A 23,453-nucleotide genomic window follows, 5' to 3' on the forward strand; every position below is an offset into this window, starting at 1 on the left:
ATGGACACTGTAAAGAACGGGGGATCTCAGCCTGTCTACAGCCGCTGGTCGTACAGGTAGCTGCACACACATTTATCATCACCACATAGGTATTTGCCTTCCTTGTCTGCTCTCTAATACTTTTGCTTTACGTGCTAAAGAGGCAGAACAAACACGTTTTGCTTTAGTTCGCCCGGGTGCATTGGCTCTTACGGCTTGAGAATTGCAGAGTATCCTGTGCCAGGACAGAGACAAACACTACTATAATGTTTCTTCCAGGAACTGCTCCATCCCTCTGGCAGGCTTGAACGTCTGACCTGCAGTCAAAGATGTGCCTGTTGCTCATGTTTCTGCCGCCATGATGTCGTTACTTATTCAGAGCATCAGGCTGTGACTGTGCTGTAACCAGAGTTGGTGATTTGCGTGTGTGTGTGTGTCCGACCTGTTCTTTTTTTTTGTATGCTCTGGGCTGCTTGATTAGAACACTCGTGTAACTAAGGACGTGCTTAAAATATCCAGCTGATTACTGAAACAGCTGAAATGTCCTCTTTGCTTTATCTCTGCAAAGTGTAAGTCTACGTTTGAGTGTAATGGCAGTAAATACAACATACTCAAAGGTTCTGCCATTCGTCAGAGCTGGTTGTTGACATTAAAGCTACACCTTGTTGGATATGGGGAGGCTACTTATGAGTTTCGCCCAATATATAACCAGTAACTTTTTTAAGGTAGCCTAAGCTGCGATGGGGGAAAAAAGTGTATTGATAGAGCCCTGTTTCTATGTAATAGTGAGGGTAGTAGGTACTAGGTATTATGGGTATTATGTACTTAACATTATGCTGGAAATATACACCAAAACCACTGACTGTATATTAGAAGTGGACGTAGCCAATATGATGTCACCCATTGGTTCACGGACAGCAGTTCTGAAGTCTCAAATTCAGCCTTATGGCTGTCACTGTCACTGTGTTGGTTTTTTTGGAGCCAGAAGTGACCATGTTTGGACAAGAGGGTGGAGCTGGAGAGAAGTGAGGGGTTGGCAAGCGCTAATGCAATATCGCTAAACGGTATAGGGGTGGGACAAAATATCGATATGGCTATATGTCGCCCTGACTTGTGCAATACAATTATAATATTTTCATTTACAAATATATGGCCCTCTAAACAGATTTCCCTGCTATTTTGACTCACCGCATCTCTACTTCATGACTCCTCGTGGCGGCGTGAACGAAAATTAATTGGTAGAAGAAGAAGTTATTCTGTTATTGTGATGTATCATTATATGATTGTCTTGCAATTATTGCAGAATTACTATATTGTGATACAGTGATGCTGTATGGTGATTTACAACATTGCTTCCACAGCAGGTGATTGTAGTTGTTGATTTAGCTTACCAGAGTTGTTTTTTATGGGACTAAAAAAGCAAAGCAAGCCTCTGGAACCAGGTAGAACTTGTCTTCCTATCATAATTCAAATGGGTGAGCTATACAAAAATGCACCCCTGTACTGTTGTCATGAAAACTGTTTCTGTACCAGAAGTGTACTCGTGTTTATTCCTGCTGTAAAGTCTGGCATTTTATGCTCTATAGGGACTAACTCAAGCCTCAAGTGGCCATTCGAGGAACTGCAGTTTTTGGCACTTCCTCAATGGCATCATTTTTAAGCCCTAGAGATTACTATCTTCAGCTGTTGTATCAGGCAACTACCTCATTGTCAAAGAGACTACACAGTGATAAACATCACTGTTACATGCTTGATTAATTGTGCACAAAGCATTTAGCGTAATCAAAGTTATAGTTGTATTTGTGCCAGTTTTACACAAGTGAACTAGGTGATAAAAGACCACTGTGTACTACCTCATATTGCCTGGTTTAATGAGAGAGGCCGGACGTTGTGCTTGCCCTTCATTAATTCATTTCAACATGTATTTTTTTGGGCGTATAATTTCCTCTCCCTGGAAGCCATGCAGTGGCACACAGGGAATTAAAGCATTTAATCTTATCAGTCTCTCCTTTTGTTCTGTAGCCTACTTCAGTGTGAAGCTGAGTCGCCTGTGGCACACATTAAGTCACGCTCGTTCAACTTTCAAATTCCCTTTTGAAGTGGCAAAGTGGAAGGCTTTTAATTAACAGGAACAAGAGCCAGAATGGACTGTGTTCTTTCAATAATTAGACCCTCTGGTTAATGGCATGCAATCTTCTCAATAACTTTGATACTCGTCCTCTTTTGCACGCTGAATCAACACTGCCGAGTCATTTTTTGTAACATTCAAATCATATTAGTCTCGCGTTTTCGCTTAAATATCTTCTTGAACAACACAAAAGACGCGCCGCCCTTTGCAGACCCTCCCTCCGTCTGTGTGTAAATCTTTACAGCTCAGTGTTAAGACCTCCAATTACACCGAAGCTTAAGAAGCGGCTGCAGGTTTTTAATCAATGCTGCCGGTGGAGGTGTGCTGCTGACGGAGCCCGTATCGCCATGGCTACTTTGGCCGCACACACAAGGAAGGGACAACAGCGGTGTATCTTGTCACCCAAGCTGTGACGGACTAATGAAACATTGATCACTCACAGCTGCGATGAGGCGCCGTCTAAGTGTGAGATGTGTGTGTGTTTGCATATGTGCGTGTTTTCTTAGAACATTTGTGGTAGAGGAGGACACACACTCCACACCTCCAATAGATGAAAGTAGTAATGACAACACTCTGACAGATGTTGTCTTTTACTTGATGTTGCACCTGTTCTGCAGCGTCTCTGTGTTTATTAGCAGCTTGTTTACTTTATTAGATAATTACTCCTATTAAAGCATAACCTCTGTGAGTAAACTCCAGCTCTTATGAATCATATTATGTCTTCTTTCTTTATCTTGTTGCTTAACGTTCCTCTTTTTTCCTGATGTCCTGTGCTGCTGACTGTCTTGGTGCCATTTCCCCCTGAAGACCCTCCAGCTCTGCAAGCTTCTCCTCCAACTCAACAGCAAGGTAGGCAGCAATACACTCACTACAATGCTTAACACACTCACTTAACTTTTTCCTTTCACAGTCTGTGACTTGATTTAGTATGTTGCTATATTATATTAATTAAACATCATTCATCATTCAGAATAACATGCAGCATTGGAGGCAGCGGGGCAATTAGGCTTCATTTTAAATGCTTTTCATTGTTTCTTGTTGACTACGTTAATCAATTAATGTAGTCAAGTTGATATTAAAGGCATAGTTTGGTTTGTTTGAAGTGGGGTTGTATGAGGTACTTATCAATAGTAAGTGTACTACGTACAGTAGATGACAGTCAGCACGGCCCCCATTAGGAGAAGCCGGCCAGAGTTGCTACACGGAAGCGAAGCTAAGCTCAGCTGCAGACGGGGGTCACGTGTACCACGTACGTTAGCCACTTAAAAGAGTCCTACATATAAACAAACATTCCAGTTTAAAGTAATAATCTTCAAGATTTTCTGATTGATTGATTGAGCCTATGGCCCACTCATGAAAGCCTTTGCATTTGCAGTATTACAGACTGGGTGTCACAATCACAATCACAATCACAATCAGTGCCCATTTAGTGACCTCGTTTTCCATTACCCAGCAGTGGTTGGTCTGCCAGAGAGGGTAGGCGGAGCAAACCGTCTAAAAAGAGAGTTACAGAGTTACAATCTGGTTAAATTGGGAAGCGTCCTCCCACAATGACCGTTTATCACCATTAGGTGGCGCCCAAGAGAATGAAACTGAGATCTTCGTTTAAGTGAGTGTTTAAGTTTTTTGTCACCGCTTCACATTGACATCAGACAGCTCCTTCCCTCTACTCACTCCGCACAACGACCCTGTATACCTACACATGGAGCGCACGGTATTGGTTCAGCTGTCCTGGTCAGCGGTTTGTAGAAGAGACAACAAATAAAAGAAAATACAATATTATGGTCACGACAAAGTGCTGTTCACGATGGAGACTACAGGATTCCTCTTCACACCGTGAAGTGTTTTATGCCGTATGTCAGCTGTTTGTGTCAGAAAGTGCAGCTGACTGTTCAAAGAGTGTCCTGATTACCATATAGATTACACCGAGTTCTGTTGCGTGATAATGGTGTTAGACAGCGGTGGCTATGTCCGCTGAATGTACCGGCTAGTACGTGGTACTCGTGACCCCATGTGCAGCGGTGTTTAGCTTCGCTTCCATGTAGGAACTTCGGCCGGCTTCTCCTAACAGGGGCCTGCCTGACTGTTATCTACTGTACGTGGTCGAATTTCTATCGATAGAGCTTTGAAGTGGCTAAATGCTTAGGGGTTATCAAACATGTCGCTGGATTTTAAAACATAGCCCGATGTCCCTCCAGATTTTCACTATCTAATGTCTTCAGTTGCTGACCAATCAAGACAAAGATAATGATTTGTCATATCCCCTACATTAATATGACTCGAGTGTCATGTCAGAGGAAATGGGTTAATTCGGTGATGACCTCCCCCAGGTCCCCTGCACAACTTTCCCCCGCCTCTCTCCTCGACATCCTGAATGACAGTCCCGTATTTGTAATTAAAAACTACCACCATCCTCCACTCTTTAGCTCCTCTCCCTGTCACCAGCATCTGCTCTCAGGTGTCATAATGGCCTCCCTGAGGGCCCATCTGTTTGCCAATGTCAACAACAAGGGACACTCGGAGAGGGATTTACGAGCGATGACACACTGGTGACTAACTTGGACGTAAAATCGGCAGATCATCGCGCGAGCCCCTGCTGTCTGTTTGGCTGCAGACGATGATGCCAGTTTGACCACCGAGGGCTCATTAAAGAGCTTCTTGGTGGAAATTAGTTTCCGGAACTCGTCGCCGTTTGGCATTCGGTGACTGCCCTTCAGAGACGAGCTGCACCTCAGCCGGTGAGGGCTTTAGGTGCTTAGGAAGAGTGTGTCATCACTTGAGAGCAGTGAGAGTGAGGGAGATAGAAAGAGGAAGTGCGAGTGAGTGAGTCACATTTCTGAAGAAGAGCATGATTTGATGACTTCTCACCCTATACTGTTAATCCCTTTCTATATATAAAAAAATCATTTCAGCTCAGAACATGTGAAGACGAACCTGACAGGAAAGGAGTGGAGTTAATGACCTGCGCATAACATCATGATCAGGCTCAGGGAGTGACTTCTCTGACTCAGACTCTGATAGTACAGACTCCTGCTGGTGCCCTTCTCTCTCTGCTCGCGGTAGCCGAGCAACTTGGGCCCGGTCCCTTCAGATAGGTGTCCAGGGTGAATGCCCAGAGGAGCCAGACTGCGAGGCGTTCCCTCAGCTGGAGCTTTGGCAGTTCTCCTTTTCACTTCCTAGCACAAACTTTGCTTTCTTTTTTGTATGTCTGACATTTACAAAGTCAAAACAAGATCAGACGTTTGCTAATTGTCCTTATTTGGCTTAGCTTCAAGTCTGTATAGGGTCACTATTTACTATTTCATTAAGTCTATATGTTAGATATTTTAAATCCTTCTGCATGGCTGATTTATGCTCCTAAAATTGCAACTACTGTGACTAAACCCTGACACCTGATTGATCGTTTTAAACAAGTTTATTTGTAGAGCACATTTATAAACAACTCATGTTGAGCCAAGTGCTGTACAACCATGATAATCCACATGCACATTATTACACAAATACTAAAATAAATTAAATAGAGCCGCTTTCCCACTGGTCAAAAAACCCGCTAACACTCGGCTTTTTTGCTTAGTGGGAAAGGTTACGGTCGGCATTCAGACCCGGGTCAAATGACTCTGCAGTAGTGCCGGATAATTATCGCCTCGGCTCTTATCGGCATTGATGGGAACACAAACCTGCGTCGCAACTCTAATCTTCGCCCGCTTTCTGGCGCGATGCTATGCTCCGTGTAACTTCTGCGACTCCTTGTCATCTCAGCTACAAATTCAACCCGTCTCCGTCCGCTCTGCTCTTACATCATTCCAAATTTGTTGGCGGCGAGTTTGATACACAGACTGAATGAGTAATAGATACAATAAAGACCTAACCTCTGTAACATCTTCACTGTTTACTAACCCTGTTTCGAGCGTGTTTGTGACGTCAGACGGTGACGCAGCAGAAAAGAGGCCCAAAGCGGTACACTCCACTGACAGTGGGAACAGAGACAATCGGTATCAGTAAGCGGGTCTTCACGGGTCTGAAAAACCCGCGTCAACGCGCTAATTTTGATGGGAAAGGGGTGTAGAAGAATAAAACGGATAAGAGCAGAGATAAAACAAAAAAACCCAGAATAAATATATAAGAATTGTTGGACAGTATAAGATGAAATAGAAAGAGTTGACTGGAAAAGATGGGACTTAAAAATTTAACACATGTGGATAGGTAGGCTGTTCCACAGCTTAGGAGCAGCTACCACAGCCTTTGGTTGACCTAAGTGCTCTAACTGGTGTGCAGTATTGCAGGAGATCGACAAGATAAGAAGGAGCCATTCCATTTAAAACAAAACCATACGTGTTACCAAGTCTTCATTCCTGTGCATTAATTTATTGGTAGTAGCCACCTCTACTGGTTTGATTAGGAACTGAAGATAAATGTGTGATCTGAAAATTTTAATAAGGTTTCTTCTTCTTCTGTGCAGTGGCATCGAGGACGACAGTGCCAGTCTCATGCAGCAGAAGCTGGAAAAACAGGTAGAGAACCAACGTTATTCACAAATGACAACACAATGTTTTTCCCCAAGACTTTCATTTATTTATGCCTCAGTCAATATACTTGTACACTGTACTAAAGCGAACCATCAGAGTAAAGTCAATAAGTGCAGTTTCTTCTTATGTGCAACCTCTTCTTCTGCCACTCTGTGATGTCACCAAGGGGAGTCTGCTGCTGGCACGAAAAGCTTCAACATCACTGCGGTGGCGGGATTAATGTTGTTGGTTCGGAAATCTCCTGTTTTTCACCTGCCCGCTCTCTTGGAATTTTAATTCCTACTCGCTCCTGAAGCGGAAATGTTTTCCTTTATCCACGAATTACCTGACGCAGCCCTTCTTCTATCACACATTTGCTCCCTTTTCATCCTTTCCTCCCGAGTCTCCGTAAGACGCTTTATCCCAAAACCATGTTGAAGTGCTAGAGCTTGGATTTAAGCTACAAGCCGTACACTATCTCACACATTAGGCAGTGAGGAACAGGAGGGGCAGATGTGGGAGTTCAAAGAGAGAGGAGGATTTAGTGTGGGGTGCCTGGCTTTGTGTGTGTGTGTGTCTCATGGTCCCAGTGAGTCCAAACAGCCTCACTCGAGAATCTTCTGTTCTTACGTAACTCATGAGAACAAACACACAGGCACAAACACCTGAAAGGGGATCACATTGATGAATAAATGAATAGATATCAGACAATTAAAGTTAAATCTTTCTTGTTATAGTGTTTTCACTCATAAAAAATAGTAAAAGAAAAGCATTCAGACAACAAGCGCAGGAGCCTTGTGATTGTGACCGAATCTCCCTTGTAGCACACCTCACACAGACCCCCCTCTCTCTCTTTCTCCCTGTCCCTCTCTCTCTCTCCTGCTGGAGCGCTAATGACCGATGATTCAGTTAGCAACGGTGGCCGCGCTTGCACGCACACACACACACACACACAATACACACACTTTGCAGCTCAAAGACGGACCTTTTCTGTCAGAGGACCACAAAGTGCAGTGAGGAGGCTGTCGGTTTATCGATCATCAAACTGAGTTCCGGGAGAGGCATGAGGGGGACAGGGAGACGGAGTCATGCCCAGCGGGAGTGCTGCTCTTTGCGGAGAGCTTAGTTTCCTCTGACCTCAAGAAAAATGGGACTTTTTCTTTAGAGGAACCTTTTAACTTTGACTCACACTTGTTCAGGATATCAATGGAGCGGGTTGGTAACTTTTTTTCCTGATACATGTTCCTTTTATCTGTTTTATGGTTGATACAGGTGTGTGGCTAGCTGTCTGATATAGAAAGGAGAAATGCAGAGGAAAAGTAATTAGTCAGTTGACTTAAAACTTTTATTGCTAATTATTCTCAAAGACACTCAAGTTTGTCCTCAAATCAGGTTTATACTTGACTCTATTTTCTCATGTTTTGGCTGACACAGGAAAGACTGCTGGAGCATGAATGAAGTCACATCCTGGTCCCGACATGCCAAGCACTGAGTCTTTACAAAGGAGCTGAAAATTACAATAGATTGGCTTAATATAGCAACGAGAGTGGAAGCACAAAGGGGTCAGACATATACGAACAATTAGTCCAGAATGTAGGCTGAAAGTAGTCATGAGAAGTCATTAAACACTACCATAGTCTTATTTTCAGTTTCGCTTCATTCAAAGTCAGTATCATGACAAAAATCCAAACAAGTCAGATTATAACTGAATCTAGAAAAAAAACTAAAATATGTAAAGAAAACGTTCATCTATGAACTTTTACAGACACACACATTCTGGTTTAAATGGTATGTTGGGACTTTTATTTAAACACACTTTCTGGTTTCAACATCATTGTGGGGACTCTAGTGAAACACATTCTGGTTTGAATGTTATTTTGGGCACTTTTATTGAAACACGCTGGTTTCAACATAATTGTGGGGACCTTAGTGAAACACTCTTTCTGGTTTAAATGTTATTGTGGGGACTTTTATTTACACACTATCTGGTTTAAACACCATTGTGGGGACTTTAGTGAAACACACTTTCTGGTTTAAATATTATTGTGGGGACTTTTATTGACACACTATCTGGTTTAAATGTTATGGGGACTTTTACAGATACACATTTTCTGGTTTGAACATCATTGTGGGAACTTTAGCCAAACACACTTTCTGGTTTAAATATTGTTGTGGGGACTTGTGGTGACTCAAACTTTCTGGTTCAGTTGTACTTGTGGGGACTTTTACTGACACTTATGTTACTGTAGAAAACCGTAATAATTACGCAGGTACATTTTAAGCCACCATGACAAATGTTCCGCTCTTCTTCACTTGTTGTTTATACCGTCACCATTAGCCATCTTCTGGGTTTTATTTTATATATCTTGAAATTTTCCACAGTTTTCACATCCATTTATCACACTTATGACAGTAATGATGTTCTTTATGATAATCCTGCTTTATGTTTTATTCATTTGTCACCTTTATTTATAATCATACAGCGAGCATGCAAATCCTGGTGGGTTGAAGATGAGTCCTTTGAAATGATAACAAATCCAGGTCCAGAACATAAAGCTGAAGGTGAAGTTGAAGAACTGTATTCAGTAATATACTATCTCTGTTGCTAAAACATCCTTTCTACTGTTATTCATAATAGGGTCATGGGTCAGGGACTATTTTTTTCTTGCACTATGCCTCTGTGCATCCATAAAGATTGTTCTAACAGTGGCAGAAGATGTTTCTGTAGTTTATTAGTGCTGGGAAAGCTGACATTTGTTGGAGACACTTTCCCAGTGTTCGCACAGTGACTGATGAGTTTTGACAGCTTTTTGGTTTTGGCAAATATGAGCCGAGGCTCACTGGATTCTTCCAGTTCACTAAACAGCATCACTAAACAGGACTTGTTGTTGTGCATTTGACGCACTAATTAACGCGCTTGCGTAATACATCGGCTGCTTTGACCACAGAGGACAGGGGCTTTGGGGGAAAGGACAGTGTGAAAACAGCCAGGATGCATTTTCTGCCTCTAATGAAACCGCATCACAAATCAGTATGCGCTATACCACTAAAGCTAAAGCATACGGCAATTATTCCAGGAGAAGCTTTATGTGACTGATGACATTTTGCTGGATCCTGAAAGATCAGTTCTTCACCATCTCTCTGCAGGGTGGAAGTTACAGCATAACACCAAGCGAGACTCTCACAGCAGCCATTATTCCAGCTATTCAGTGAACCCGTTCACCTCACTCTGAGGTATTCTGGCCTTGACATGATTGTTGGGTTTTTATTATGGCTTTATTTTCTCTCCCTCTCTTTTGGCTCCACTCTTGAGGTTATTTGTCTGTTGTGAGTCATGCTGTATTCCCATCACTGCGCTGTGAGTTTGCTTTGTCAACGCAGTGTGGGTGTTTATCTCTAAACTCATTTATCAAGTAAACACATACAGATTTTTCTTTACCCGTTTCAAGGCTGCTATTTTCTCTTTGTGTAATAAAGGTTTTGCTGTGAGTCTTTCTATTGTGCAGCTACGCAAGAATTGATCCTCCTGCAGAGAGGGCAGAGGCCAGATGCTCTCTTTCCTGTTACTTTAGGAAACTTAATCTGTGGTTAAATGATTGATTTGATGCAAGCTGTGTGGCTCTAGACATGGTGATGTTGGTCTGTGAGTTTGCCTGTTTCTATGCAATTTTGAAAAGACATTCATGGTCCCCAGAGGATGAATGTCTTTGGTGACTCCTGGACTTTTTATTTCACTAACAAAACCATGCCATTGTTACGGTATAAAAGTAGTTTATTTGGAATATGCTAAAGGATCGAGGTTGGGTGGGATGAGAGGGGATGGAAGTAAGGAGGGATGAGAGGGGGTCAAGGTAAGGATGGATGAGAGGGGTCAAGCTAAGGATGGATGAGAGGGGTTCGAATGGGGTCGAAGTAGTGCGGGATGAAACAAGGGAGTCGAATGGGGTCGAAGCAGCGTGGGATGAAAAAGGGGGATCGATTGGGGTCTAAGCAGCGTGGGATGAAGAAAGGGAGTCGAACGGTTTCGAATTAGTGTGGGATGAAAAAAGGGATTCGAATGGGTTCGAAGCAGTGCGGGATGAAAAAAGGGAGTCGAATGGGGTCGAAGCAGTGCGGGATGAAAAAAGGGGGATCGATTGGGGTCTAAGCAGCGTGGGATGAAAATGGAGGTCGAATGGCAGCAAAGCAGTGCAGGATGAAAAAAGGAGTCGAATGAGTTCGAAGCAGTGTGGGATGAAAAAAGGGGGTTGAGTGGGGGCAAAGCAATGCGGAATGAAAAAAGGAAGTCGAATGGGGTCAAAATAGTGTGGGATGAAAAAGGGGGATCGAATGCGGTTGAGTCAGCTGGAGCTGTCAAGAATGTGGAAGTCGAGACTCAGGGTAGGGGTCAAGAATCAGGGTCTCAACATGCTTTCTGATTCAGCATCCCCCGGTGGTTCCTGTGTTGAGATAGGAGAGAGAAGAGGAATGGGGTTTGGGGGGGGAGGGTTTTGAGAACCGAGACAAACAGGAGAGAAGGGGTTAGGCAGGGTTATACGTGTACGCACAGGTAATTGCACAGGTAACGAGACACAGGTGATGGAGTGAATGAGGGAGGCGTGGTCCTGTTCCTGAACTTATGTTATAATAACTTCATATGGCACCAGAGAGTCAACATTTTCACTTGTCCAACACTTGTTTATTGCAAGACAACTCGTCACCTGATGTCACATGACCTCACCTGTTGGTTTGTGGACTACCATCAAGTTAGGCATTTTGGCCATCGGCTTCACTGTTGAAACCAAGAGGCTACATCCACTACATACATACAAACCAGATACTATATGTATGTTGTGATTTCTTGTAACTCCTGTGCATGTAGAATGCTATGTTACATGCTATGTCTGCTCTCTCGTTTGGTCCACAGAGAGCGCTACTGGAGCAGAAGCAGCGGAGGAAGCGTCAGGAGCCCCTCATGGTCCAGCCCAACACAGAGGCTCGGCCCCGGCGCTCCAGGACGCGGCGCGGTGAGGAGCAGGCCCCTCTGGTGGAGTCTCAACTCAATGTCACCAACGATGTCATCATGGACGGTAAGAAAAAAACTGCCCTCTCATGTTTTAACGTTGCATTATTTCCGTGCAGCGACTTTAACTTCTCTTCATCCGCTGCTGTAGGTATTGATGGCCCAGCAGCTTTTTTAGGCTCAGACTCGTCTGACTCAGGAATGAAAATCCAAATCCTGTCAGTGAGCCAGTCCCCGTCTCAGTCTCAGCCTAAGTCTCAGCCCCAGTCCCCCGCAGCCGACGAGCCCGAGAGAGACGGAGACACTGAGACGCTGCTCGAGCCCAAGACAGACATCCATGAATTACTACAGAAACAAGGTGAGTCCTGGCAGAGCTTAAGGGATTTAGATAAAAGCCTGGAGTATACAAGGCTGGCTTTTCTAAAGGGAAAAACACTTAGTTTTATTGTTGGTTATATGTGGAACATTTAACCAGAAAAAAACGTGTGGGAAGATACATCTTATTAAAAGAGAAAGACGGGTTATAAAGTATATTTACACATACATATAACTACTATTTTATCAGTAAGTCCAGCCCCTTCTGTCGTGCAGTTTCCTACTTGTAGCTATAAGCACCAGCCGAAGTTAACTTCGAAGTCCCTGCACATCAGCTGTTGTTCAGCAAAGTCGGACTTTCTGATATTCCCCAGAATTTTAAGCACTCCCCGGCTGCAGTTTGGAATATAAATGCAGAGACATGGGTGTGATGGATGGCGACGCAGCGAAAAATGGGTCATTTAATAATAGGCCGGGGCATTGTTCATACCGCAGTGCTCCTCTACGGCACCATTATAGCTGCTGCCACCCACGTTCAGCAGCCTGCTGGCAGGGATTCATAATGTTTATGGACGATGTGTTCGAATGAAGTCCAGATCCACCTGCTTCTGTGGAGCAAAAACATGTTTGTCCTAAAACATGTAAGCTTTTATTTAAAGTTTACAAATGTCATAATGTTAGTATTGCAGCAATCTCACAAATGCTGTGTCAAATTATCAAAGCGCTGTAGCCACGGTAACCAATGTCTTTGTCAATAATTCAGAGCCTCATTGTTGATGTAAGGCAGGTTTATCATGTGGATATATCCTCAGGACTTCCAGCAGGTATTTATGGCTCGCTGTCTTAGCATAATAACACCTCAACCCAAAGAAGAAAAATACATTTTTACCTCCATTTATATTTAATCAGCTCTTTTTATCAAGACCTGCACCTTCTGCATAGTTATTAAAATGTATAAGTGTTCGTTTTTTGTTTTATTTTGAAGGTCTCTGACATTTCCAGATGGTTGATCCGCTGACTCGCCTGACTCTGCTCTGTGTTTTAATTGGAGCCCTGGAGTCGCAGTTGCAGGGGCGCTAACATTTACAATCTGTATTTCATGATGATTCACACGTTCTCGCAGGGGATCGCCGCAGAGTCTAGGTTCAACTTTTGTAAATACCCCCGTGTAAATATTGTGCTTGGCTGTCATATTATTATTCTGTGCTCTCCGTCTCTAACGTGGTGCCCATGACAAGGAGAAAATGCACCGTGTGTGTGTGAGAAGAGGCAGGTCCTTTCTAGCGGTGGCCCAAAAATAGTTAACATGGAAGATTAAATTACAGCAGTGAAGACTTGTGCAACATGCTCTCTAATTTGATCATAATTAATTGCTTTTTCTGGCCGAGCAGTTAATTAAGTTAAATTCTAATAAGAGTTAAACATCCGAGTCCTGAGTTTACACATCTGCAAAGCCATGGGGAAAAACTCCTCCCCTGCTTACTGAGATCTGTCCCTACCAGTGGGTCGCTGTCATCCCCTCACAGGACGTCAGAATGGGCTCGAGCTGCAGCCAAGTGTCGCATCCTGACTGATAAATCCAATTATCAATGAAGGGACAGATGTCTCAAGCAGTCTAGAGTGGCTGCAGTTGGCTAAGGCGATCTTACATCTGCGTGAGTTTCAGACGGACATCAGCCTCGTCTCTGGATGTTAATCTCACCCAGCCAGAAGTCGATTAATAAATACATCATTTCTGACAGTAAGAGCTTCAACTGAGGCCGCCAGCTAAACGTGATGTTTGTCAGTAGGTTTCGGGTTCGTTTCATTTACATTTACACGGCTCTTTCCTCTTTTGCTGTTCAAGAGTCTCCTCCGTGCAGAAGAAGTACCCCGCTTAAAATTTCACAGAAATATAAAAGGGAGCGATTTGAACTGAAAAAAAAAACAGATTTTCTGCTTCAAACATTGCTCAAGTGTTGCATCAGTTCTTGGGAAATTAGTCAGCGTCAAACATCAAAGACCAGAGAGAAAACCAAGAAAAAAAGTCCACTGTGGAATTGCACAATTTAGTCCAAAGAAATTCTTTGAGATTCTTGTGGAGTCGTGAATCTACGCAGAGCCTCTGGGCTTTATTTTCCTCTTGTCTAGTATTGTTGAAGCTCTCTCACAGCTTCGCCTCCTCTCCCTCACCAGGTCTGTGTGGCACTATGAACTTCGATGAATCCAGCGAGCATGAGGACGACGCGGACGAAGACCGGACGGGCTCTATGTCCCCAAACACGGACACAACAAGACCTGCTTCTGCTGCCAGTGGCAAAGACATTCCAGTAAATACACCCAACAGAAAACTCTGAACATCACGACCCCGCTTTCATCCTAACTAAAGTTTATTAAGTGTGTTCATTCTCCCCAGGAGCTGGTAACGCCCGGATCACCCACGGCAGACAGCGCGCTCATCGATGTGGCAAATCTAGAGGAGTTTGTCTTTCGCCCGGCTCCACGAGGCGTCACTGTGAAATGTCGAATCACACGGGACAAGAAGGGCATGGACCGAGGCCTCTACCCCACATACTTCATGCACATGGAGAGAGAGGATGGCAAGAGGGTGAGTGCGGGCCACGAGTCTTAAGCTCCTTTTATACTGCGGTTCTGCCTCAGCGCCGCAACGAAGCTCCGTCGTCATGCAGCCTTGCCATTTTACATTGGAGTAAGCAACGCCGGTGTAAAGCCGCCCCAGGGTTCTAAGTTGTCAAATTAGTGTATTCGATGCTTTTATTTCTTATTTAAAATGATTGTAAAGTGTACATCATTGGGCTTGTACCGTTGTTTGTTTGTACCTGGACTTATTTTCAATGTAAATGAATTAATTGAGGTCTTTTTTCTGCCTGTCTTTGCAGGTGTTTCTGCTGGCAGGAAGGAAGAGAAAGAAGAGTAAGACTTCTAATTACCTTATTTCAGTGGATGCCACTGATCTGTCGAGAGAGGGCGAGAGCTTCATAGGTAAACTAAGGTAAAACCACATTCAATTTACCACTCCCATTTGCATATTGATTCCATCTTAAAGGATCTAAAAGGTCAGATGAAACTATACAGAAGTTCAGACACTAAGTCAATCCTGTTATTTAACTGTGTGCAAAGTAAGAAATTAGACCCTTTAGCTTGCAAGAAAGTCAAGCACAGTACTTCTAGCATCTTCTGCACATGACTCAGATGTTAAAAAAGCTGCCAGCTGCTGACAAATATAAAACAGTGTAATCATGTCATCAACAACGTGTATCCAATCAGGTCCAACCTCATGGGCACCAAATTCACCGTGTACGACAACGGCACCAATCCCTGCAAAAACCCCGGGGCGCTGCTGGAGGAGAGCAACAAGCGACAGGAGCTGGCTGCCATCTGCTACGTGAGCCAATGACAAAGACTGTTGTTGCATGTTAGTTCATTCATAAAACATTTAGTAACACCATCAAACTGTGTGTTCTGTTTGGCAGGAAACCAACGTGCTGGGATTCAAAGGACCACGTAAGATGACTGTCATCATCCCGGGCATGAATATGAACTTTGAAAGAGTCCCTGTGCGGCCTCAAAGTGTGAGTTTCATACATTTAACTTCATTAAAAGGTATTGTTAAGGCAGCGGCTGTAAAGAAAATTCCTAATATAATAACAATATATCAGATAAATATTTAGGGCAGTACTACAAAAGCCATGCTTCAACACTATCAAATATCTTTAGACATTATTTTTAAAGGGGCTGCTCGGTGGTGCAGTGGTTAGCGCTGCCGCCTCGCAGCTAGAATTTGAATAGATTTGAATCCATGTTGGGACAAAGGGGTCCTTTCTGTGTGGAGTTTGCATGTTCTCCCCGTTTGCATGCGTGGGTTCCCTCCAGGTACTTGGGCTTCCTCCCACAGTCCAAAGACATGCTCGCAGAGGTGGAGGTAATGAAGTACAAATACTCACGTTACTGTAATGGAGTAACTTTTTTGAGTATTTTTCAAAGTCAGTAATTTTACTTTTACTTAAGTATGTTTTAAATGAAGTAAAGAAATTTGCATCCATCCGTTACTGAGTAAAATATTGATCTAATTACGAGCTAGAAAGAAAACGGACTTGGACCAGACACCAATCAAATGCATCGCACCAAAAAACAGGCCAATCAGATTCAAGTGTCATGCTTCGCGTCAAAACAGCGGTGCTGGTTGATTCTGAGTCTGATTGAAGAAGAAGAGCTGGGCTGCCACTACTAACCCGACGCATAACGTGGGTAAACTATCGGACAGAAGAAAGTTCGGAGGAAACTCCTATGACACAGACTGAAGGAAGCTTTTTTGTTTAACCAGAATCAGCCGTTAGATCGCCACCAGACTTCATTAAAGAAACAGTAATATTACCTCGCAGAACACGGGACTTGCTTGTCTAACGCTGCCTCGTTATGCGTCGTAACACACGTTAGTTTGTAACCCTTTAAAACACCACACAATAACACAAACTAACCGATCAAGGCAGCGGTAGACCATCAGCGACTCCTGTGTTCTGCGACGTAAAATTACTGTTTTTATCAATGGAGTCTGGTGGCTATGAAGAGAGCAATATAACTGCTGTTTCTGGTTAAAGGATCTTACTCTTTGACAAAAGGTCCATCTCTCGTCATTTTGACACAAACCATGAACATGAAATAATGAAGCTTCATTTTATTTTATTTGCATAGGATGCATGTGTACGGTAGCCGTGCAAAATGTGTTATAAAACTCAACGGGGTGGGAAAGTAACTAACTTTTACTTTGAATGCTTTTTAAGTGAGCTACTTGTAACTAACAGTACTTCTACTTGGGTTGAATATTTCAGTCCTCTTTACACCTCTGCATGCTCGTTAGGTTTATTGGTGACTCTAAAAGATGTGAGTGTGAATGGTTGTCTGTCTCTATGTGTCAGCTCTGTGATTGACCGGTGATCAGTCCAGGGTGTACCCCGCCTCTCGCCCAATGACAGCTGGGATTGACTCCAGAGTCTGTAGAGTGAAGGTGTAAAAAGTCCTGTGTATAATGATTGAACACAATATTTTTTAACTGTGCAGGAGCAGGAGAGCCTCCTGAGCCGGTGGCAGAATCACTCACTGGACAACCTGATCGAGCTGCACAATAAAGCCCCCGTGTGGAACGACGACACCCAGTCTTACGTGCTCAACTTCCACGGCCGCGTCACCCAAGCTTCGGTCAAAAACTTCCAAATAGTTCACGACAACGACCGTAAGTAACCCCCCCTTCTCCAGATATATTCTACTGCTCACAGTAACAGCTAACACACTGTATGTTTTCACTGTCCTCCTGACTTCAGCTGACTACATCGTGATGCAGTTTGGCAGAGTGGCAGAAGACATCTTCACTCTGGACTACAACTACCCCATGTGCGCTCTTCAAGCCTTCGCCATCGGCTTGTCGAGCTTTGACAGCAAGCTGGCCTGCGAATGAACTCCCACTTTTTACTTCCGCTCCAACACCTCTCCTGCCTGCCCTCTAATCTGCTCTCGTGGGGCTGTTTGGATGCTGACAGCTACTCTGCTTACACCATAAGAAAGGAGGCGGTTCACACAGAGGACACAATGAAACTGAAAAAGAGTGACTGAAGATGTTGGTGCTCGTTTTGTCCTCTTGGCTCCTGTGCAGGTAGCTTCTTCATGCTCTTTTGGGTGGGTTATTTCAATATCAGATGAACCGTTTTGTACAGTTTATGTGTACATTTGTATACGAACCTAAAGGGACAAGACAAAATAAAACGCACCAATCATTTGTCAGACATCTGGTGCAGAAAGAACAGATGTTAAATGTATAACTTAATCATGGTTTGAAGGGCGTACACATTGTGTATTAATTATGTATCTTCTGTTGCCTTTAGTTTTTATTTTACGCAGTGTTCTTGCCACACTAGCAGGTGATATGTAACTCTAAGGAGAATCAATCATTTCCTCTGGCGCCACCTTCAGGCCAAACCTTAGAGCTGCATCCATCCAGCACTCTTTTCTGCTAAATTATGGGCATCATAGTTTCTGTGCTTGTGCGCCTACAGAATTTCAGTCTTGTTTACATCTTTAAATGTAGCTACTTTCTTCAATCTGCCTTCTCTTAACTATTTTTAACATCATTCTTTTTTGATGCATCATTCAGAACACGCCTCTCTTAAGATTCTTGTGTTTTTTTGTGAATACGTGTCATTTTTATCTCGTGACTGTGATTTTTCTTTGTCATAACAAGTTGGGTTATCATGGAAAAGAAAACATGAATGCAGAATTGCACATTCAGATAATAGTGATATACATACTGTACATAAAATACTGTTCATAAGGTAACGCCTTCTTATTAGATCCATTCTAGCAGTCTTAAAACACAAAATGTCATTTATACATGTGGAGGATTAATTAAGGATAAATACACAGACACAGAGGTCGCCCCAGACTTTATCTTCATATAGAGGGAAACTGCAACACATCTACTGTGTCTACACGGAGAATTAAAGATGTATCCTTACATGAATGAGAATGAACGGAACTTAATTAGCAGAAGAAGAAGTTGACAGCAGGATAAAAGAGGAAGAAGACAGAGGGATAATGTCAGATAGCAGTGAAAAGGCCAGGGAGCTCACTAAACTACACTTCCTCAATCTAGGACGCCCTCCGATGTCATGTGTCGTTCAAAATCGTCAGGTTTGAAATGTAGACTGCAGACCTGAAGATTTTTTAGACGATCCACCGGTATATTCTCGCTTTATTTCAGATTCTTTACCGCTCTGAGCCATCGCCTGCAGCGATCAATGTCTATGTAGTCTGGAAAGCGGTAGTATTTCACTCCAGCGTCTCTTGCTGGGCCGTTCCTTTCAGAGGGAGAGGCGCAATGCACGCTGGGTGTTGTAGGAATTAATACACAGACACAGAGGTCGCCCCGGATTTTATCTTCATATAGAGAGAAACTGCAACACATCTACTGTGTCTACATGGAGAATTAAAGATGTACGTTACATTTTGTTGAGCTGTAATTGAGTAGGGGAATATTTTGTCTTCAAGGGAAACCTAAAGGAAATCAATAAGGGATTGTTACCTTAACGTCATCATTTAATGTCCCTAGTATTCTCTAAATCTATCGTACTGTGAGTCTGTGACGTGTGAAAATGGAACTGAAACAATCTAATGAGAACATACAGTATATGTTGCTGGTAGGGCTGGGCAATACGTAATTGTTAAAACAATATGAAAATGTCTATTGTATATGTTTTTTTTGTATATCATCCTATTGTGATGTCACAAAACCAGCAGCTGAACGCTTTCCACTCTAATCCTTGTACACGGGCGTGAACCTGGAGCGAACCATAGAAGGAGGCGCTGTTTAATAACATGGACATTAACATGCAGAAAAGGACTCAGGAAACTCAGTACTTTTTATTTATCCAGTTTTTAATTCACTCAGGATTATCCAAAAATAGGATTTACCATGTGAATATTTCATATCCACTAATTACTTAATTAAATTGCCGGAAATTGCCGGAAAACATGATATATCGTGATATGTATCGTTATCGAGGCTATATCGTGATATAGGATTTTGGCCATATCGCCCAGCCGTAGTTGAAGGTCATTATTGCTACAGAGCCAAATGTCAATAACACAAATCCGGATCCTTTAAAGCGATTAAAATCCTGCTGAATAGACTTTTCAGGAGTGTCAGAGATCATCCTAAACATGCATCACACTAATTAAAATATCTGGCTAATTTTAACAGAATTGGTGTTGCAGATATTTTCAAAATAAGAGTGCCAGGAATTTATGGAAATCCTGTTTTTGTCCTTTTGTGTGCAATGGAGTTTTGATGAGATTTGTTGAAAATATTTTGAAATGTATTTGATGCTTTTACTACACGAGACTTTGGCGACAAACATTCCAGTCGGACATTTTAAAAAATACATATATATGACTGTATTTTTAGACTGAAGATAAAGCAAATGGTGATCAAACGTGTTTAAACGCAGAGAGGCACAGAGGTGAATGTATTCAGTGAACAGTTTATTTTCATAAACGCAACAGATGTCAGTTTAATTCAGAACCTTTGAAAGAAAAACAAAAGTACTTACAATTATTTCCACTGATGTAAAACGTTTGAATAACCAAAATAAAGACATTTTGAACAATAAAGTGCTGAGTATGTTTGAACTACATGGTTACAGGTCTTCATTGTGAACTTCACTGCACATAATCTAATGTCGATAACATTTAATACACTCCAGGATATACTACAACTAGCAGCTAACAATTAGCATCCAGCTAACTAACTCTGCTAACAATGCCTCTTTTTCCCATCAAATTTCTATCTCTTTGGACAGCTCTTTGTACTTGATGAGGTAGTAAGGGTAGCACTGACAGCTGTCAAAAACTACAAACATGGTGGGATCTTCCATGTTGTCCACGCACGTGTCGTACAGACAGTGCTGCTTCGTCTTGGAGCTGAGCGGCGGCGGCCGGCGGTAGCTGCTCTTTCCCGTGCTCACCGTCCCCACCAGGACTTTGGCGAGGAACATGTGGCGATCCTCGAGCGGCTTCACCTTGGATGAGAAGGTGTCAGAGAGGGAGGCGATGGTGGCGAAGTAGGAGCCGTAACCGTAGGACGTTCCGTTAACCCCGGCCACGCGGGGGTCGAAGTTGTTGTGGCAGATCCCCTCTGAGGCCTCTTTGGTCGTCCCGTGGAAGAGATGACGCTCCAGAGGCTCCTTCTGTTTGGTGTGGTGCTTCTGCATGTGCGCCTTGTGCCTGTAATGGTGGTGCAGATGCTGTTTTAATGTTGCCTTAATGTCAGGCTTCAACTGTGCTGGCAATACTTCGATTCTAAGTGATGTCTGACCTTTGATACTTGTCCCAGTGGAGGAGGTTCTGGACCTGCTGGATGCTGATGATGTCCACCTTGGACTCGGGCAGGCTTTCATAGAAGAGGTTTTGGACCCTCCTGTAGGCCCGTGAACCCGCTGGAACGTCCACCAAGCTGTAGTCCTGCCCCAAGGCCGGAGACCACACAGGAGGATACCACGAGCCAAACTCCTCCAGAGGGTCCACATTGAAGTTAGCCGCTGAAGGATCAGTGCTGGGGTCGGCCTGGACTCCTGTCCTGGGAGGATATAAATGCGATGAAGAGGAGATGTGGGACCATGTGACTGTTGGACTGTTAGAGAATAGGTGCAGGATACTGACTGCAGGTAAGGATGCATGGAATCAGGGGAGCGGTAGACGGGTCTGCGGCGGACCTGTCGCTGGAACCCCGTGGTGACGTTGCTCTGTATCATGGTGGTGAAGTCCACTTTGTACGTCTGAGAGCCGATCTGAAAGGAACACTGCGGCTTCTTCTCATTCATGCAATTTAGCAGCGAGGTGGACACGTTCTGGGACAAAATGAAACAATGAAATGAAAGACAGTGGACAGGTAAGCAAAAAAAACTGGGAAAAAAAATAAAAAATAATAATAATAATAATAATGTGAAGAAAGAAGAGGACACATTTACCTTCTCATACTCTTCCCAGTTGTGGTTGTTCCACCAGTAGATTCTCCATTTGCTGGGAAAATAAGGGTTCTTGACCAGACTGTCAGAGTTAGTCAGCCGTCTAACCTCGTCATACTTAGACTGGTCGCCCAAATCCATCGTGTCAAAGTTCAAACAGTAGCGGGCGCTCCTAAATGTGTTGGACAGAAAAAAATAATTCTTAGTATTTGGCAATTTTTAAGGATATCAGTGAAGTAATACGCCCATGTCTTTTCTTCTTACTTACCCATCCTTGATGAAAACGACCTCTTGGTTGACGTCGCAGAAGTTCCTCTCCAGTAGGACCTGAGAGCGAGCGGGGAGGTCGGTCCACTGGTGGTTGCTCACGCCCCACAGCTGCCAGTGAAACGGATAGGGAGTGTGGTGCATCTTACACTTCTTCCCCGTGCGGCACAGACTCAGCAGGAAGTTGTCACAGATCAGGGTATCAGAGCAGGATCTGGTGTGGAAATGAGACGGGACGGAAACACTGCATGGACATTTTTGCTTGGTGGAGGTGGCCGTCGGGGTCTTGATAGCGGGTTGGGCCTCCTGCTTGATCAGGGTGTTGGGCTGACAGGCAGGCGGTTGGGTGATGATGAGAGGAAGGGAGATGATTAGGGAGGTGGCTGGGTTTGGAGGTGTTGTCTGGGGTTGACCTATCAGGCCTGGCAGTTGTTGGGTGGCGTTTTGCGGGAAGGTGAGCATGGCGCAGGAGATGTTCTGGGTGACGCTTTGTTGCTGACTGATGGTGTGGATGACCATCTGAGGCTGCAGGATGCTGGAGGTCTGCGCCTGGCTGCTTTCACTTTCACTGGAAGTTGTCGTCCTGCCCTGGGAGGAGGTCACGGGGGTTAAATGAACACCGATGCTGTAGGGGTTGACGTTCCAGACGACGTCCACCTGCTGGGATTTCATGGCATCCCACACTGGAAGGCTGGTGTTGGTGTTGGCAGGGATTTCCAGTAAGAGGAGGGAAGGACTCAGGAAGAAGACTTTGGATGATGTTGGCAGGGAGTCTGAAGGTAAAGCATCTTTTTCTGACTTTCTCTTCACTACTCTTCTGGATGAATCGTAAGGCATCTTGGACCTCCTGTAAAAAAAAAACCTATTGAACTGTTTATTATTATTTATTATTAATAACTTGTTAGTTTAGTCTCTGCAAAACACAATATTTCACTTTTTGTAACGAGCTGATAAATGTGACACCAACATAAATACAATAAATACATGTTATAAAATGTTACACTTTAAATTATTAAGTTATTATAAATAAAAAGTATTTTTGTCGGTGTCTGTATTCATGTGCAGCAACTGGGGGTCATAATTCATGTACATTTTCTTGCCTTTATCGAACAACGTAACCGGAAGTAATTATAAGCTAGTAACTAGCTCGTGCACTATTAGTACCGCTACTAAAACCAGCTAATGGACCGAGTAAAAAGCCCCAAAACAGGTCAACATTAGGCTAACCTTACCGTCTGTAACGTTCCTGACACCTGCTAAGGCCTTTAACGTTAAATGCAGCTTCGCATAAATCAACTGCACACAGAAAATAATGATAAAAAAAGAGGAATAATCGCGTTTTTTCATGGGACGTTGACTAAAGAGTCGGAACTTTGGAGGGCCACGCGCCAAGCTGCAGAGTAGACGTTAGTGGGTGTGGTAAAAATGAGCCGTTAAAATGCTATTAAAAAACAAAAAAAGTTAGTCTTTCACAGTAATTACATATTTAAATGCTTATTATGTAGTTAATACACTATAACGGGTATATGTTTGGGGTTAGGAAATAAATAATAATACAATGTGCGATTGTGGAAAATATAAAACATTCCTTCATAATAAAAGTCTTTCTTCATTTCAGAGTTTCATTGTCCAATCCAATACAGCCATCTTTACAATTAAATTGTATGTAACAATGTTTTTCAATGCACTGTGGAGTACATCGAATTTTAATATTGTGTGTGAGTGGGAGCAATGTATCTACCTCG

General features: G+C 43.3%; 2 protein-coding genes across 2 annotated transcripts; one reads left to right on the forward strand and one right to left on the reverse strand.

The window, feature by feature from the left end:
• Nucleotides 1-20,089, forward strand: tulp3 (TUB like protein 3). The gene is made up of 11 exons (XM_069671446.1): nt 1-56; nt 2,915-2,956; nt 6,567-6,618; nt 11,519-11,972; nt 14,105-14,238; nt 14,325-14,516; nt 14,809-14,921; nt 15,197-15,314; nt 15,403-15,501; nt 16,988-17,159; nt 17,248-20,089. Exons 1-11 carry the CDS (start codon nt 1-3, stop codon nt 17,379-17,381), a joined length of 1,566 nt encoding a protein of 521 aa, XP_069527547.1. The 3' UTR covers nt 17,382-20,089.
• A 164-nt stretch (nt 20,090-20,253) lies between these two features.
• LOC138599810 (protein mono-ADP-ribosyltransferase TIPARP-like) lies at nt 20,254-22,545 on the reverse strand. Its single transcript, XM_069671567.1, has 5 exons — nt 21,710-22,545; nt 21,445-21,613; nt 21,137-21,324; nt 20,793-21,053; nt 20,254-20,701 (listed from the first exon to the last, which is right to left on the reverse strand). The coding sequence occupies exons 1-5, from the start codon at nt 22,543-22,545 to the stop codon at nt 20,254-20,256; spliced, it is 1,902 nt and encodes a 633-aa protein (XP_069527668.1).
• Nucleotides 22,546-23,453: the final 908 nt, after the last annotated feature.

This window comes from Semicossyphus pulcher, unplaced genomic scaffold (genome assembly GCF_022749685.1).
Source record: "Semicossyphus pulcher isolate SPU_LCO1_2020_fin unplaced genomic scaffold, fSemPul1.0.p SCAF_20, whole genome shotgun sequence".
Classification (NCBI taxonomy): domain Eukaryota; kingdom Metazoa; phylum Chordata; class Actinopteri; order Labriformes; family Labridae; genus Semicossyphus; species Semicossyphus pulcher.